Source organism: Narcine bancroftii, chromosome 1 (genome assembly GCF_036971445.1).
Source record: "Narcine bancroftii isolate sNarBan1 chromosome 1, sNarBan1.hap1, whole genome shotgun sequence".
In the NCBI taxonomy this organism is placed as follows: domain Eukaryota; kingdom Metazoa; phylum Chordata; class Chondrichthyes; order Torpediniformes; family Narcinidae; genus Narcine; species Narcine bancroftii.
In genome coordinates, this window is record NC_091469.1 from 234,900,696 (window position 1) to 234,918,576 (window position 17,881).

The 17,881-nt window shown below is 42.0% G+C and overlaps 1 protein-coding gene across 1 annotated transcript in view; it reads right to left on the reverse strand.

Annotated features, from left to right (window-relative positions):
• Positions 1-9,023: 9,023 nt before the first annotated feature.
• lmnb1 (lamin B1) overlaps positions 9,024-17,881 on the reverse strand; it is a 96,857-nt gene continuing 87,999 nt past the window's right edge. Inside the window, exon 11 of the mRNA XM_069892997.1 lies at positions 9,024-10,950. Coding sequence (XP_069749098.1) covers positions 10,909-10,950 — 42 coding nt within the window. The 3' untranslated portion in view covers positions 9,024-10,908. The remainder of the gene's footprint in view (positions 10,951-17,881) is intronic.

Here is a 17,881-nt window from a genome sequence, read left to right on the forward strand (position 1 = left end):
TGACAGGCAATGCAGTGAATTTTATTTCAACATGATTTGATTCTCCACCGACAGATTCCAAATTTCACAAAACAAGAGGAAGTTATTTTTCCTACCTCTAGGAAAGTATATGTGAAGTGAAGCTAGAACATACCATGATACATCAGATGTCAAGCTTGGGTACAAAACTATTTCCACTTTAATCTTTTAATGAACTTCATTTTTTAGGTGCCAAAATGGAGGATTAAGAAAAATAGGATTTTCTTAGCAATCTTCCCAAAAGTGAATCAAATGTGTGATCATAACCATGTACAGAATGAATTTGCAATGGAGCAAACTTTAGTATTAGTAAACAAGGAAGGTGAAAATACATGTACAAATGACCTTTTAATTAATCTGGGAAATTAGTGTTCCTATAATTGGTACCTTTGTGGTGTACTGCGCCACAACTTATCTCATTGAAGCTTCAGAGACCTGGGGTCTAATGATGTTAAGGCTTCTGGGAGCCATGTCATTTCCAAGAGTTGCGGGGAGCACGCAAAGTTTGGATATTTAAACGACTGTAAGAACTCCAGTAAACCAGCCAGCTCCTAGCATCTCTTGTGTTCTTTGTGGCTTCACCACTTACTACAGTGGTGACACCGACTGTCCAAACTACATTTTGGACCTCACTATGGATGTGCTGAACACCATTGTGCTCAAACTTCCAGTATTTTGGACTTCGCAGCCACAGGTCTTGTTAGAGCAGGCCAAGGCCAGTTCTATCTGCGCCAGATTACCGCTGATGCAACAAAATACCACTATGTCGTTGCATCGCTAGACCAAGACACTGCAGGGTGTATTATCAATTTCTTATGCCAGCCTCAAGCCATCAAAGTCCTCCTCATATGTACTTTTGGCCTTTCCCGATGCAACACGGCAGCACAACTTCTCTATGTGGGCCTGGACGACTGCACTCCTTCTGAACCTCCTTTTTCTCTGGGAATAACATTCAGATCAATTCTTGGTCGAAACTGGGGCAGAGGTTAGTGTCCCAGATACATATTCTGAATAAGATGCTGGCGCTCTTGGGCGGTCACAAGCCCTGTCTGCTCTTTGAGCAGCTTTTTCCTCAAGCAAATGCCAGAAAACATCTGTTTGCTGCTTGCAGACGATGACTTTAGCGACCTCCATCGTTTAGCAGCATGGAGGACTTAGAAGGCGTACAATAAGGTGCCACAGAAAAGACGTACGCAAGATCAATTTTAGGCACACAGCAACCGGCCAATTCTGCCCACAAACTCTACCAGGCTGCTCCTGCCGTTTCTCCCCCCACCACCTGCACACATCCGGGAAATGCCGAGGCTGCACGTCAGTAGTGACCATGGCAGGCAGCCACAGGGTCAACCTCCTTTTTCTCTGGGAATAACATTCAGATCAATTCTTGGTCGAAACTGGGGCAGAGGTTAGTGTCCCAGATACATATTCAGGAAAAAGAGGGCCTCCCCTCATGGCCTCTAACAACAGCAGCATCTAAACGTACAGATCACAGACCATTCAATTTGGCTCATTGTGGTTCAGCTGGTCCTTCACCATTGCTGATGCATCATAGCTGCCCCTGGGAGCTGATTTGTTTTCTTCTATGAGCACACTCCCTTCTAGTAATCTCAAAAGTCAGCACCTTGTTCAGTCGAAGACTTGAGTCCCTCGTCCTGCACCCCACGGCGTTGCCTGTACCTCGCCTCGACTCAGTGATGCTCTCAGAGGATGAATACTCCAGAATCCTAGCAAAACTCCCCAGCATTATTACTCCACAGTTCACGATGGCCCAACCGAAACCACATTCTGACTCATGGACGTCCCCTGCATTCATGAGTGTGCAGGCTGCCTCTCGATAAACTGCAGCTGGGTAAAGACAAATTCTGACACATGGAGGAAATTAGGATTGTTTGCCGCTCCAACAGCCCTTAGGCGTCATCGCTGCATATGGTACTGAAGGCATCTAGGAAATGGAGACCTTGTGGGGACTATTGGCATCTGAACGACATCACTACGGCAGATTGTTACCCAGTTCCTCTAGTACAGGATTTCTCTGTGATCCTTCACAGCGCTATTTTCTCCAAAATTGACCTGGTGCATGGGTACCATCAGATCCCAACTGCCTTAATGACCCTGTTTGGGCTATTTGAATTCCTCCATATGCCCTCTGCTTAAAAAGCACGGCCCGGATATTTCAATGCCTATGGACATAGTTACCAGGGGTCTGGATTTTGTATTTATTTATTTGGATGACATCCTTATCACCAGCCACTCACAGCAGCAGCACCGGGTCCATTTCCGTCAACTATGTCAGCAGCGAGATGACCATGGGTTAGCAAGCAACCTGGCCAAATGCCAGTTTGGCCTCACATCAATCAGTCAGCACAGAACGGTTCCACTACCTTCCAAGGTCGAGGCCATCTGCAAATTTCCAAGACCCTCTGCCATCAAGGGCCTGCAAGAGTTTGTTGGGATGATCAACTTTGACCATCGTTTTGTGCCAGCTGCAGCCAAAGTTGTGCAGTCACTTTTCAAACTCTTGTCCAGATATCCCAAGGAACTGAAATGGATGGATGAGGCTGCGGCCACATTCGAGACTGGCAAAGGAGAGCTAGCGAGAGCCACTAAGCTCATGCACCTGAGGGTTGATGTGCCCAAAGCTTTGACGGTGGAGGTTAGGTGGGAAGGCAGGGTCCTGGAGAAGGTCATCAATGGCATCTTGAAAACCTTAGCTTAGTCGTCATTTGAGACCCCAGGAGCAGAAGTACAGTTCCTTTGACAGGGAAATCTTTGCCCTCTACTTGGTCATACAACATTTTTGCTATTTCCTGGAGGGCAGAGAGTTCTGTCTACATGGATCACAAGCCATCCTCTTTCACCTTCACCAAGATGTCAGATCCGTGGTTGGCACGGCAATAACAACAACTCCCCTACATTTCAGATTTACAACTATGATATAACACATGGATGGGAAGAACAATCTAGTCGCCAACATGCTATACCGCATCACCATTGCTTCCCTTCATTCGCCTGCTCCCAGTATAGACGACACGGCTTTGGCTGCAGCTCAGCCAAAAGGAGACAGCAGCGCATCACACTGCATATCAGGACTGAAATTGGAGGACATGTTTTGGTCCAACAAATGTCTCCCTACTCTGTGACGTATCCACTGGCCAACCGAGGCCCATTGTACCTGCTGCGTGGCGACATCGGGTGTTTTGATGCCATACACAGGTGGCTCACCCTTCAATTAAGACAACAAGGTTTGTGGTGGGCAAATTCATGTGGCATGGCCTGGGCAAGGACATTCATCCAGTGCCAGACCTCAGATGTTCAGCGTCTCACCAAAGCCCCACTACAGGTTTTTGCATCCACACAGTGCGGGTTTGATCACATCCACATTGATATTGTCGACCCATTACCCCTGTCCAGGGGCACTACTCACCTCTTCACGGTAGTAGATAACACCTCCGCCTTAGCTTGTGCAAGAGCCCTCATCGCCAATTGGATAGTGTGTTTTGGAGTACCCATGCATATCTCCTCAGTTTACATCTGGGTTATGGTTCACAATCGCACAGATGCTGGGCACGCAACGTCATCAGTCAACAGCTGTCATCCCCAGTCCAATGGCCTTAGTGGAACATTTTCACCATCATATGAAAACGGATTTCATGGCACATCTTTAGGGACCAGATTGAATAGATGAACTGCCTGGGGTACTTTCAAGTGTCCACACATCCTCCGCAAAAATGGTTTACTGAGCATCCCCCCCCCCCCCCCCAACTGTCCCAGGGGATTTCATTCTGGCAGCATGTGGGCAGCAGGAATCTCTCTCACTTTGGTACCTACACACTTAAGGGAGAAGGTGGGTACACTGGCACCTATCCCAGCCACCCAGCATTGGTCTACAACTTCATACATTCCATCTAAACTCAAGGACTGCCCTTGAGTGTTTCTGCACAGGACGCCATTGCAATGGCCATATGAAGGTCCTTTCAAGGTGGTATGGAATGACGGCTCCATGTTTGTTATAAACATTGGCGGCAGGTAAGGAACATGCACAAGTCGACCTAGATCAGCTGGTACAGGTGGCATGCCCCCAGCAGTACCTATTGGCCAATGTTACTCATGACAAGATTGGGGTGTCAACTCTTCACTTGGATTCTTTAGGGGGGTGGAGTCATATGGCAGACCGTGCCACTACTTACCTCACTAGAGCTTCAGAGTCGCAGAGCTGGGAGTTTCCCAGGGACTAATGATGCTAAGGTTTCTGGGAGCTGCATCATTTCCAGAAGTTGCGTGACATGGGGAGCGCGCATATCTTGGCTATTTAAATGACTACCAGTCACCATTATATCAGTCAGCTCTTGTGTTCATTCTTTGTTGCTTCACCACCCACTTCAGTGGTGACCTGTTACATCTATTAAAGGTTCAATAGCTTACCCCTCAAATTGTAAGTGATTTTTTTTCTAAAGGAATACAACTTTGAATCACAGCGTGCCATCTATCTAATGTTAATGAAACATCAGATTTCCATGTTATAGCAATACATTTCCTTGCTATTACTAAAGCTAACTTAAATTCTAATTGAGAATCTGACAACAATAATTTAGGATTTAACTGGGGGGGGGGGATTACTCCATTGCAAAAATTTACTAACAGAAACCCAAAAAGAAGTAACAATCAAACAAGTCCATGTAGAATGAAAAAAAGTTCCAATTTCCATTCCACATCTAAAACATTGATTCGATCTTCAAAGCTTCAAACAATTGATGTACAAAATTATAGTGAAGTAATCTATACCTTAAATTAATAGTATTAGACATAACTTTTTAACATAAATTTTGCCAAATCCTGCTGATCTATTATCGTATCTAAACATTGTTCCCACCTTTCTTCTAAATTAAACAAATTTGGAGCCCATACACTAGAACTGTGAGGCTAAAATTATAATTTATTCAAAATTATTTTTTTTAATCCTCCTGCCCAGTGAAGTTTTCCCTGAATGAATAATAATTTTATATTATTTGGGTTCCTTGAGTGTCATCTGATGCAATCCAAATTGATTACAATGTAGTTATGAGATTATGCATTTTAGTTATGAGATTAGATTAAGTTTAAGGGTGGTGGGAGGGGTTACTAGTTATGAGTTAGTTAGTTTTATATGTTTTTCTATACATCTTCAGCATACATTTGTTAATATATTATGATTACTTATCAATTTTACAATCTTGATTAAATAAAATGTTTATAAAAGATTCAATAGTTGATAGAACCATTAAATAACAAGGGCTGGCCATTTACAAAAAACCAGAGTTGCAAGAACGATGTAGTTCAATCTTTCTCCATTTTGAGAAAATGCATCAGACCTGAAACATTATCTCTGCAGCAATTTGTGTGCTTTTATAAATCTCATATTAACTGTTTTCTGTTAACCTGTATCCCCAAACATGTGGTCTTTTATCTCAACCTTGCAGCTCCTCTCAAAACCTCTGGAAATCTACATCCCCTGCAAGTACTGGACCCACTTCACCCTGTTAAATCTTTTTCTTTTAAAAAAAGCTTGCAAATTAGTGAACTGAGATTCTCCTTTTGTTACTGTGAATGGTTTTCTGTGGACAGCATAGTTAGTACCAGTGACCCAAGTTTGAACCCAGCATCCTGCAAAGAGTTTGCACGTTGTCCCCATGTCTGCGTGCAATTCCTCTGGGTGCTCCAATTCCCTTCCACCCTTCAAACATCTGGGGCGGGGGGTTGGTTGTAGGTTAACTGGAGTACTGTTTATGGGTGGTACGAGCTCATGAGCTGGATACCTGTATTTTTAAAATTCATTAAATTATCTTCTAACTGTCCTGTTACTTTTTTTACTGTGGATTTCAGCATTTTCCCCATCTGTCTTGCTGGCCTACCACAAACTCCCCTGGAAATTCAGTTTTTAAACATTGCCTTCCAAGTGTCTGTCATAATTCAGTTAGAGTAATTAATATCAATAGTTAAATCTTGAGTTGTGAAATTTTAAAAAGTGATTTGTTGCAAAAATCTACATGAAAGAATTTGCCATGAGCATTTTTAAAATAGTGTTAATTTAAAATCGACTTCCGACCACCACACATTTCCCAAAACTGGCCATTGACAGGGTCCTACATTTTCCTGTCCTCTTACTGAAACCCCTGAAGCCCCAGTAAGTCTTTCTTAACTTTGTCCAATTTGCAAGCAACTGCACGCTGGGAAATTCCTGTTGTCTGCTTACTTCAATAGTGGTATTAGTCACAAGATCCTCCGAGATCTTCTATCATCCAGGGACATAAATTGCTCCTTACGAGAAATATCCATATGCCCCTCTACTCCTTCAGTATGGTTCTTTCTCCATTCCCACTCATCCCATCGAGTTGGAATGTACAACACCCCCCTTTATCATAGGTAGCTTCAGTTTAATTGCAGGCCTTTAGAACCTTTTTCAGCATTTTTATATCACTCTTGCATGGAGTATTTACACAATTAATAAATTCAGCTGAACATTCACCCATATTTAGAAACCCAAACCACTTAATCTTTTTAAATGAAGGTCTTTCAAATGAATGGAAATGTGCCGGATGCTTCATTTATGCCTGGCCCGAAAATGAAGGCCAGGTACAAGGACTTTACAGATACCAACATGCTCCACTCTCTCACATGGGTCTCCATCAGATTTGGGCAATACATTCCAGATCAATTGTAGCATGAACTTTTGCCTTATCCAGCTTATGGAAAATATGCATCAAACCCACGGTTTTGGGTCAGTTCTCCCCCACCTTCCCAATCCCAGAGTTACTGTAGCAGCAGTTTCTCATCGAATGCTTGAGATTTAACATTAGAAACTGCCACGTTTTCAGGCTGCAAACTCTGGCTGTTCCCACCGATGCTACTTTTCCTAACTAATCTGTTCACCCTACATTATTCTGATCTTTCACTCTCTGACCTTCCATTTTGATCTTTAGGGTCGGAGGCAATTGGAGATAAGAAATGCAATGTTTCCAATGCTTAAAGATGGTTTAAACAGGAAAGCCTGCTGATGCAGTGCAATACTGTACACAACTGCTGTAGGTCACACTCCAGCACGTTTCTATATTTCTTTAACAGCTGCTGCCTGATCACTGTAAATCAAAAAAAAAAGTATTTTTTTTATAATTTCCTGACATCTGTAGAGGCAAAAGTCTCACTTTGATGCAACTAGTATTAGCAAGGTGCACCAGGGAGCAGGAACACTGAACTCCATCTGAACAATAGGAAGAATCTCTTCACTCAATTTTTCCACGAGTTGAACAAAAACTTGGGCTGCAAAGAATGCAGCTATCTAGACTTGACTTGGATGGTTTATTTGTTTGTAAATATGGATGTTCTCTGGTGGTAGTCTAAGCAGAAATAGAAACCCAATAAGCTATTCAAAATTTGGAAAACTATGACCATTGCCTGTTTTTGCGCGTGCAATTATTCAGTTTCCGCAAGGTCCTTCTGCAAAACTCTAGTTACAAGTAGATTGTGTGAACAGCCCAAAATAAAATATGCGCAAATGACAGTCGGACGCAGTGCGTGTCCTCCAGTTATATATGGATAAAGGAAAATATGGAAAAGAAAAGCAATTTCTTCAGAAGAAAAACTTGGAAGTTATTAAACGACATGAAGACTGTACCAGCAACGTGAAAAATCAGACACAATCTAGGCTACAATGAGTCAACGGTACGCACTATTTTAAGTAAGAAGCATGAATATAATAAACAAGGTAAAGTTGTATCAGTTTCTCCAAGCACAAATTACTTGAAACAGCCCATTAATGATTGAACTGGAACAGCCACTTCATCTTTGGATTGAAGACTGTAACCAAAAGCGAATACCACTTTGTACAAAAACAAACGTTCAAACCATCAAAGCATCTCTTTGATGCTTAAAGAAAATTAGTTTAGGTTGGTTTAACTGCTTTAAACATTGAACAAGATTACACGATGCAAGAATTACAGGGGAACCTACTGACATTGATTTTAAGAAAATGCTGCTGCACGAAGTATTTGAACTTGTTGGTCACTATGAATTTTATCTAAATGCCAAGCCTAACATGGAAAGAAGCAGGGAAGTCCGCAGCAATTTACAAAAAGCGATCACTATCTACATAAAATTTTATGAGAGAAAAAAAAAATCAAAATCTGTGCAGTCAACTTTGAACAAATATATTTTTAATAATTTAGTTATGTAATTATGAAATAAATGAAAAATATCAATTATTAACTTTAACCGTTTTGGCATTATATGCAGCTAAAAGTTGTTTTAAAAACATTTTTTAAATAAATCTTGATGGACGATCTGAAAGGATGAGGATTCATTGTAATTATTCCCATTGATTCTATTGTTCGCTTAACTCAAATTCATCTCAAGTAAAAATTGGGATAGATATATGGATGGGAGAGGTCTGGAGGATTATTGAATGGGCACAGGTCAGTGGAACTAGCGGAATGTCGACACAGACTAGAAGGGTTGAATAGACTGTTTTCTGTGCTGTAGTGTTCTAGTATTCTAATGCAGGGTTTGACCATATGTTCATTGGTCAGGGGGACCCATCACTCCTCCATCAGGTGGCATTGCCTATTAGAGGGGAAAAGGCTAGAAATGTAAACATGCATGCTCAATGAGATACTGCAAGTTTAAATTCAAGATTAAAATGTTCTACAGTGACATCTAGTGGCTACAGTAGTACAATTATAATAACACTGAAATGTTATGAGGAACTCAGCTGGCCTTTTCAGTTTCAGTGTGCCTTTACTACAATCACAGCGTCTGCAACCTCGTGTGTTTCACTTCGAACAATTACGCCTATTACACACTGCAATTTAGATTCCCCGTTTGTTGAATAGATTGAAGAAACAAATCACTTCCTATTTTTTCTACTACGTTTCTTTACATCCCAATCGACAGGATCCTTAAAAGTTTACAAAAGTTAGGTGGATTGACTGTTGGGTGTCCCAAACACTGACAATGACCACTATTGACCACAGGTGCAAAATTCAACATGCCTATAAACTTTAATGCTGCAGGTTCATTTCAGGATGCAACATCCCACTGTAGTAATATCTCCTGCATCCAAGAGACAAGGGGTGAAAATTTACAACCAATTCCCCAAGGATCATGTGTGGCAAGAATCACAGGTTTCCCATAAGCTGTGAAAGCAGATACATGGACATTTGTCACATACTCCTCTGAAGAAATCAGCGGCAAGCCGTACTGTCACAACAGGCATTAAAAAAGAGCCGGCCAACAAAAATACTGAGCATATTCAAAATAACAATCAGAACTGCTGTGAAGCCTGTCCAAGATGGGTCATTGCATAACAACATGAACTGCAGGAGTAATAATTCCCCAGACTTGCCATTCATGTATCAAGCCTAACAAGCATCTTATTCTTGTACAATCCATTTACAAATACGATAACATTTGCAAACAATTTACAGTATAATTCACCACACTTTTTCCCCCACAATAACCAAAGAATCTTCCTTCCCCACATTGTGTGCACTTCTGTGGATCTGCCACAAGTACAGCCAGGAAGGTAAACTGGCATGAAATATCCAAGGACGTTCCTTCAGGTGGTTACATAAAACAACTGAGCAGTTCCGATATTTTCAGAGCCGAGCTGCACATTTCACTCGCTGAGATCCTTCCATGCTGGCAATTTGGGAAGAAATGAGATTTTAGAATTCCCCCAATTTCCAATCTCCTGCCCACGTTCAACATCTAGGAGAACCGCCCATTATATTAGATTACTTATCAAAGTTAATCTGAGGATACATGGGCTACCTCTTCCTGGCTGGTCAACATTACAGCAAATTCTTGATATTTTGAAAGATTCAATCAAGCAATAATTTGATTTCATATAATTTCTTAAAAGTTTAGAATGTGTTACTGTTTACCTGCCCATTCCCCAAAGGACAAACTACCTGCTTCAGCACAAGATATCTTCACCTTCAAGGCTCATCGTCAGAATAATAGATTAACAAAGTGTTACAGTTCTCAATCTGGTCCCTCACAGAAAGGAAAACACTACACTGATCTAATGCCATTGAATTAATACAACTTTAATTCTCTCCAAAATATCCAAACCTTATCACTGTAGTTAACTTGCAGATCCTACTATCATTATCTCAAACAAAAAAAAAGTGGACAAATTAAAAACCATATTTAGGAAAAACTCACTGCACTGTTGATGGGAGTGCAATAGCAATATACTTGAAACAATTTTGACATGCATTGAAGTCTAACAATGCAGGTTCAACTCCAGTAAATAACATTTTATTAAACAATGTTTTATTTATATTTGCCATGAAAACTCAAATAGGCCACCACTACATTAAAATATTTGTATGAAAGCATACCATGTTCCTCCTCCACTAAATGGGAATGCTACAAACAATACATTTTTATCTGTTCCTGTGGTACATTTTGGCCAATCTAGTATAAACATTTTTTAAAAAGTCAGTACTGTTCAATTTATAAATTTACAATGTCTTTACCAAAATGCCTATTCACCCCTTTCCTGCTGCAGATTTTAACCCAAAGTCCAGTAACATTTGCAAGCTGCTCAAAATGACAGGTTTCTGTAACTAAACACATTATTTTTCATTGGTTTCATCTGTAACCCTATTCAGATAAACGTCTTCTGTAGCTTTAAAAAGTCATTCACATTAAGTTTTGTTAAATTCTAGTTCTTGCAATGCTCTAAAAATTCAGTAATAGTATAAAAAAATGTCCAGAATCATCATGTGTACCAAAAAAATTAACAAACTATCTAAAATACAAATTACTGAAATACAAAAATATTTTGAATTTCTAAAAATTAAAAGTTCTTCATGGACAGTAACAAGTTTTTCAAGTGGTCTTGGAAGATGATCACATTATTGCACAGCTCCTGTTAGCTGCTCTTGGATCTCCCTGAAAAAAAATCAACGTACAATTTAGAGTGATGGCAGAACTGATAGAATGCAGAACAATTATTTACATGGCCTAACGCTTCCACCAGCGTTGTCTCCGCTCTATCCTCAACATCCATTGGAGAGCTTTCATCCCTAACGTCGAAGTACTCGAGATGGCAGAGGTCGACAGCATCAAGTCCATGCTGCTGAAGATCCAGCTGCGCTGGATGGGTCACGTCTCCAGAATGGAGGACCATCGCCTTCCCAAGATCGTGTTATATGGCGAGCTCTCCACTGGCCACTGTGACAGAGGTGCACCAAAGAAAAGGTACAAGGACTGCCTAAAGAAATCTCTTGGTGCCTGCCACATTGACCACCGCCAGTGGGCTGATATCGCCTCAAACCGTGCACCTTGGCGCCTCACAGTTTGGCGGGCAGCAACCTCCTTTGAAGAAGACCGCAGAGCCCACCTCACTGACAAAAGGCAAAGGAGGAAAAACCCAACACCCAACCCCAACCAACCAATTTTCCCCTGCAGCCGCTGCAACCGTGTCTGCCTGTCCCGCATCGGACTTGTCAGCCACAAACGAGCCTGCAGCTGACGTGGACTTTTACCCCCTCCATAAATCTTCGTCCGCGAAGCCAAGCCAAAGAAAGCAAATACCATTTACAACGATGGCAGAAATAAGATGATGTTAAAGCAACCAAGGGTGTCATAAAAATGAGCATTATTAAAATAGGTATGCTAATACAATTCAGAAATACAGTAATATATTATTGATTCCATTTGGTGGGAAGCAACACTAATAAGGAACAGTGTTATAACAATAATTTGATGAGTCATCCAATAAATGCCTCAACAATTCAAACCCAAGTTCAAATCCAATGATGGCAGCAGGGAGGGAGAGCCAGTTAATAACATGCAATTAATATGTACAATGGTAATCATGAAATCACCAAACTGTTCAAAATTCTTCAAGCAAATTTGCATTCATGACATGATTCTGCCTGGGTGCAAATGCAAATTCTTAATAGCCAGGTTTATTTAACTGAATCAAAATTGAATGTGGCAAGGCATATTACTCCAAGTTCACTTCAAAAACTGGCTTTTCAAAACCCCTCCCATAACCATCTGAAGTAGAACGTCAACCCTCAATTGGATCCTGTTCCACTTGCAGGTCAAAATACATTGGGTCGATTTGGAGCAAAGAAACCTGCCAATTAAAGTGGAAGAATGGTTTGCACGTGCTTTTCGTCTCCAGGAGGCTTGTTACCAGTGATGTTCTAAGGGACCCAGTAATTTGTCTTTTGCTTACTGTTATCTATATTCTGGCTTGCTCATATGGTCTATCGTGTCACCGAAATAAACAGGGGGGACATGATAATGAACATTGTAGGTGGTAGAAACAAGAAGACTAGACCAGTGGTTTTCAAACTGCCCCCTAAATTCACATTCCACCTTAAGCAATCCCTATTCCATAAATGCTCTGTGATTAGTAAGGGATTACTTAAGCTGGCATGTGAGTGGAAAGAAAAAGTTTGAAAACCACTGCTTCTAAACTGTAGGAAACAAGGGCTAGACAGTTAAGAGAGGAAAAAAATGCACATGGAACAATCCTGAGCAATGCGATATATTTTTGAAAATGCAGCAAGGGGAGGGAATACACAATAAATGATAGGATATAGAACAGTGTGAAGAATCAATGGAATCTTCAGAGACAGATTAAGTAAAGATCAAAAATAGGAAAGGTGTAAGGCAGACGCAGGATGTATTCAGCAAAGGTAGTTCCTGTTTGACAAACTTAATGGAGTTGAGGATATAACGAACGCGAAAGATAGAGGGGGGCAGATGGACATCGTTTCCTTGGATTTCCAGAAGGCGTACAATAAGGTGCCACAGAAAAGACGTACGCAAGATCAATTTTAGGCACACAGCAACCGGCCATTTCAGCCCACAAGTCTATGCCGTCCAATTTACATCCAATTAACCTAAACCCCTGGTATGTTTTGTACAGTGAGAGTAAACTAGGGAAAACCCATGCAGACACGGTGAGAACGAACAAACTCTTTACAGAGAGTGCAGGATTTGAACCCCAGTCACTAGTGTTGTAAAGGCATTGCACTAACCATGTTGTCCATAAGGATGGATAGAGGATTGGTTAACAAAGAGAAAGCAGAGTTGGGGTACAGGGGTGTTTTTCTGGTTGGCAATCAATGGTAAGCAGGATGCCGCAGGGGTCGCGCAGGGCCCACAACTGTTCCCAATGGTCTGGAAGAGGGGACAGGGTCCAGTGCACCTTAAGTTTACCGCTAACACTAAATTGAATGGAAAAGCAAATTGCAGAGGATACAGAATCTGCAGAGAGATATAGATAGGTTAAGTGAGTGGGCAAGGCTCCTACAGATGGAGTACAATGTTGGTAAATGTGAGGTTATCCTCTTTGGAAGGATAAAATGGAAGATCAGTTTATTATTTAAATGGCATGTGATTGTAGCATGCTGATGTGCAGAAAGACTTGGTTTGCATAATCAGTAGGCCATCAAGAAGGCAAAACAAATGTTGGCCTTAATTGCTTGAGGGAAGGATATATTCTAACTGTAGAAGGTACTAGTGAGATCACATCTGGAGAACTGCATCCCCTTACTTGAGGAAGGATGTACTGGCTTTGGAGTCAGTTCAAAGGAGGTTCATCCAGATGAGAAGTTAGCTTACGAGAGGAGATCAAGTCATCTGGGACTTTACTCCCTGGAATTTAGAAAAATTGAAAGGGGATCTTATAGAAACGTATAAAATTATGAAAGGCATAAGTTAGTTATTTACATTGGTGGGGGAGTCTAGAACTAGAGGGCATAAGACTTGATAGTAGATTTAGGACGGAGATGTGGAGGAACCACTTTTGCCCAGTTGAGGCGATCTCAGTAAGATAAGGTTGTATAGATTTTTACATAGTAAAAGATATAGGGGAAAAGCCAGGTAGGTGGAGATCAGCCATGGCAGAACAAGTTTGATGGGCCGGATGGCCGACTCCTGTTTCTATTTCTTATGTATAATTACTCCAATTGGGTTATATTATAGGCTCCCAACAGCTATTGAGATAGAGGAATAGGGACGTAGGCAGAGTGTGAAAAGGTGCAAAACCAACAGGGCTATGGTAATAGGAGATTTTAATTTCCTCAATAATGAGGCACAGATGGGGAAAAATTTAAGTGGGTCCAGGAAAGTTTCTTGAAACAGCACGTGTCTGGCCCAAAGGAAGGGGTCATATTAAATCGTAGTGGGAAATGAACCTGGCCAAGAGATCAGTTTTGGGGATAGTGACAACTCCTTACGCTTCAAGATAGATACGAATAAGGATAAGCCTGAAACTCGTGGGAAAATATTAAATTGGGAGAAGGCAAATTATGACATTAGACAGGCGTCAGGAGCTCCGGTGACCAGTTCACCAACGAGTGTTCCACCAGCCTGGGAAGCCTCCCCAATCAGCGGTGTGTATGTGTTTGGAGGTCGTGGTGATCGGCGGCAGCCAGCATTTTTTTGGGGAGAGAATTAAACATCATTTTAATGCTTAAAAAACCTTCCCTTGTAGTTTGTTGTTGTTTAAAACACTGTTACAACTGGTTTGTTGTTGCTACTGGGCTGTCTTTAAAAAAAAAAGACCAATTTTCCGAAATAAAAAATGTATCTGCCATTTCGTATAATCGGAATTGTACTGTATAAAGTTTCAGCTGCTAAAAACAGACGGAATTGTGGAAGAATATGATTGCAGGAAAGCTCAAGCAGGGCATTAGGAAGGCCAAAAGGGACCTTAAAGAGGACGATTAAAGAGAATCGCTGGATATTTTATACTTGCATTAAAAACAAGAGGATGACTAAGGAAAGGATAGGACAAAGAATTTATGCTTGGAGTCAGAAGTAGTGAGTGAGGTACTAAATGAATACCCCAAGGAGGACAGAATTTAGCAATGGATGCCCCATTACAAGGATGGCTTTGGAAAAGGTATAGAAGTGATTTAACAGGATGTTGCTGAGGTTAGAGGGTTATGAGCTATGGAGAGGTTGGATAAACTTGGAATAGAGGCTGAGGAAGACCTGATAGGAGTTAATAAAATGAAGGCAATACACGAGCAATGTTAATTAAACAATCAGATGGAGAATGCGAATGCATTTTGAGATCAAGAGATGGTGTTAGGTCTTTTGAAGAGCATGAAGGTGGATAGGTCTCCAAAATCTAATGGGATGTATTGCTGGTTATTGAAAGAGGCAAGGAAGGAGAATGCTGTGGTTTGAGAGGTCTTTACATTCTCATTAGCAACACGCAAAGTCCTAGAGTACTGGAGGGTAGCCAATGTGTTGTACCTTTATTCAGGGGGGGACATCAGAATCCAGGAAGTTGTCAGCCAGTGAGCCCCACATCAGTGAAGGGAAACAAGAGAGGACACTCATGGATGGGATTGACTCACGTTTGGAAAGGCACAGTTTAGAGACAGATGGCAGGGCTGTTTGTCGGGCAGATCAAGGTTAAGGGAGTGTCAACGGTGGTTGATAAGGGTAGTGGATATTGTAGTAAAGATTTTGACAAGGGCCCTCACATTAGGTTAGTCCAGAAGTTGCTGTTGGGTGGGACCCATGGTAAATTGATAGCTTGGATATGGAATTGCCTGGGCCATGAAAAAGTGGTGGTGGAAGGGTGGAGGCCCAATACTAGTGACATTCCACAGGGATTGGAGTTGAGATGAATGTTGGATGAAATAACCTGAATGAAATACAAGTGATTGGATAAGTTTGCAGATGACAATAGACTGTTGGAGTTGTGGACAAAGTCAAGGGCTATCAAAGAGTACAAAAGAACATAAGATAGATTAGTTGCTGGTATGGGTAGAGAAATGGCAGGTGGAGTTTAATTCAGACAAATACAAAGGATTAGTACGGGAGGTCATATGTAAACAGAACATATAGGGTCATGGCAGGACTCTTTAAAGCATCAACATGTAGAGGGATATGGGGGTTCACATTCTCATCTTTGAAAGTCAACGCACAAGAAGATAGAGTAAAGAAGGTATAGGACATGCATACCCTCACTGGGCAGAACACTGAGAAGAAAAGGAAGTCATGTGCCAGCTGTACAAATCTTTGGTGAGGCTCCATTTGGAATAAGATGTGCAATTCTGGATGCCTCATTACAAGGATCGGTTTGGAAAGGGTACAGAAGTGATTTAACAGGATGTTGCCGAGATTAAAGGGTTACGAGTTATTAGAGAGATTGGATTAACTTGGAGTAGAGGCTGAGGGAGACTTGATAGGAGTTAATAAAATAATGCCCCCCCCTCCACCCAGGTAAAAAAAAAGTCATACTGGAAGACATGCATTTAAGGTTGGGGTTGTGGGGGCAGGAAGGGGTAATGAAACAGTTTCAAGGAGATGTGCTGGGCAAGTTATTTTACATACATGGTAAATACCTACATAAAACAGGCTGCAAGTAATAGTGGAAGCAGATACAATAGCAGTACTTTTCTTTGGCTTGGCTTGGCGGACAAAGATTTATGGAGGGGGTAAAAGTCCACGTCAGCTGCAGGCTCGTTTGTGGCTGACAAGTCCGATGCGGGACAGGCAGACACGGTTGCAGCGGCTGCAGGGGAAAAATGGTTGGTTGGGGTTGGGTGTTGGGTTTTTCCTCCTTTGCCTTTTGTCAGTGAGGTGGGCTCTGCGGTCTTCTTCAAAGGAGGTTGCTGCCCGCCAAACTGTGAGGCGCCAAGATGCACGGTTTGAGGCGTTATCAGCCCACTGGCGTTGGTCAATGTGGTAGGCACCAAGAGATTTCTTTAGGCAGTCCTTGTACCTTTTCTTTGGTGCACCTCTGTCACGGTGGCCAGTGGAGAGCTCGCCATATAACATGATCTTGGGAAGGCGATGGTCCTCCATTCTGGAGACGTGACCCACCCAGCGCAGCTGGATCTTCAGCAGCGTGGACTCGATGCTGTCGACCTCTGCCATCTCGAGTACTTCGACGTTAGGGATGAAAGCGCTCCAATGGACGTTGAGGATGGAGCGGAGACAACGCTGGTGGAAGCGTTCTAGGAGCCGTAGGTGATGCCGGTAGAAGACCCATGATTTGGAGCCGAACAGGAGTGTGGGTATGACAACGGCTCTGTATACGCTTATCTTTCTAAATAGGCATATGCAGAAAATATACTGGATGGCACAGTTGGCGTAGTGGTTCGTGCAACACCTTTACAGCACCAGTGATAGGGACTGGACCGAGGTTCGAAGCCCGCGCTGTAAGGAGTTTGCATGTTCTCCCCGCGTCTGCACGGGCTTTCCCCCAGGGCCTCCGGTTTCCTTCCACTGTTCAAAATATACTGGGGGTATAGGTTAATGGGTGTAAATTGGGCGGCACGGTTTTGTGGGCCAAAATGGCCTGTTACCGTGCTGCATGTCTAAAATCTTTTAATAGATGTGGTCTGAAGGGCTTGTTCCTCTGCTATATGGTTCTGCGTTTTATGCCACTGCCAGGATAGACACATTGCAGACGAGGATAAATTGGATTTTTTTTTAAAATGTGGATGTACACAAAGACCTGTGGCCTAAAGATTAATACATTGGTCCCAGAAGGATGCATAGGGATACGAAGCCCCCTTTCAATGGTCTAAAGAGCCTCTTGGGACACAATATTTCAGCAAATCATTTCTACAATTCATACGGCTGATGAAATTAGTTTCCATGTGTTGGTAAACTAAGGGCACAGAATACACTGCTGGGAAATTTCAATACGCATAAAAGCTAGTCCAGTAGCATCAGCTTTGGCCTCCCAAGAAAGATATTGTAGTCAGGCTTGGAGCAGTGGGTCACGTGTAAACCAACACAAGGCATAAACCTCTTTGACCCAGTCCTCATAGTTGTTGGATATGCAGGATTCAAAGCATATACTTTTGCTTGGATGCAATCCCAAGGT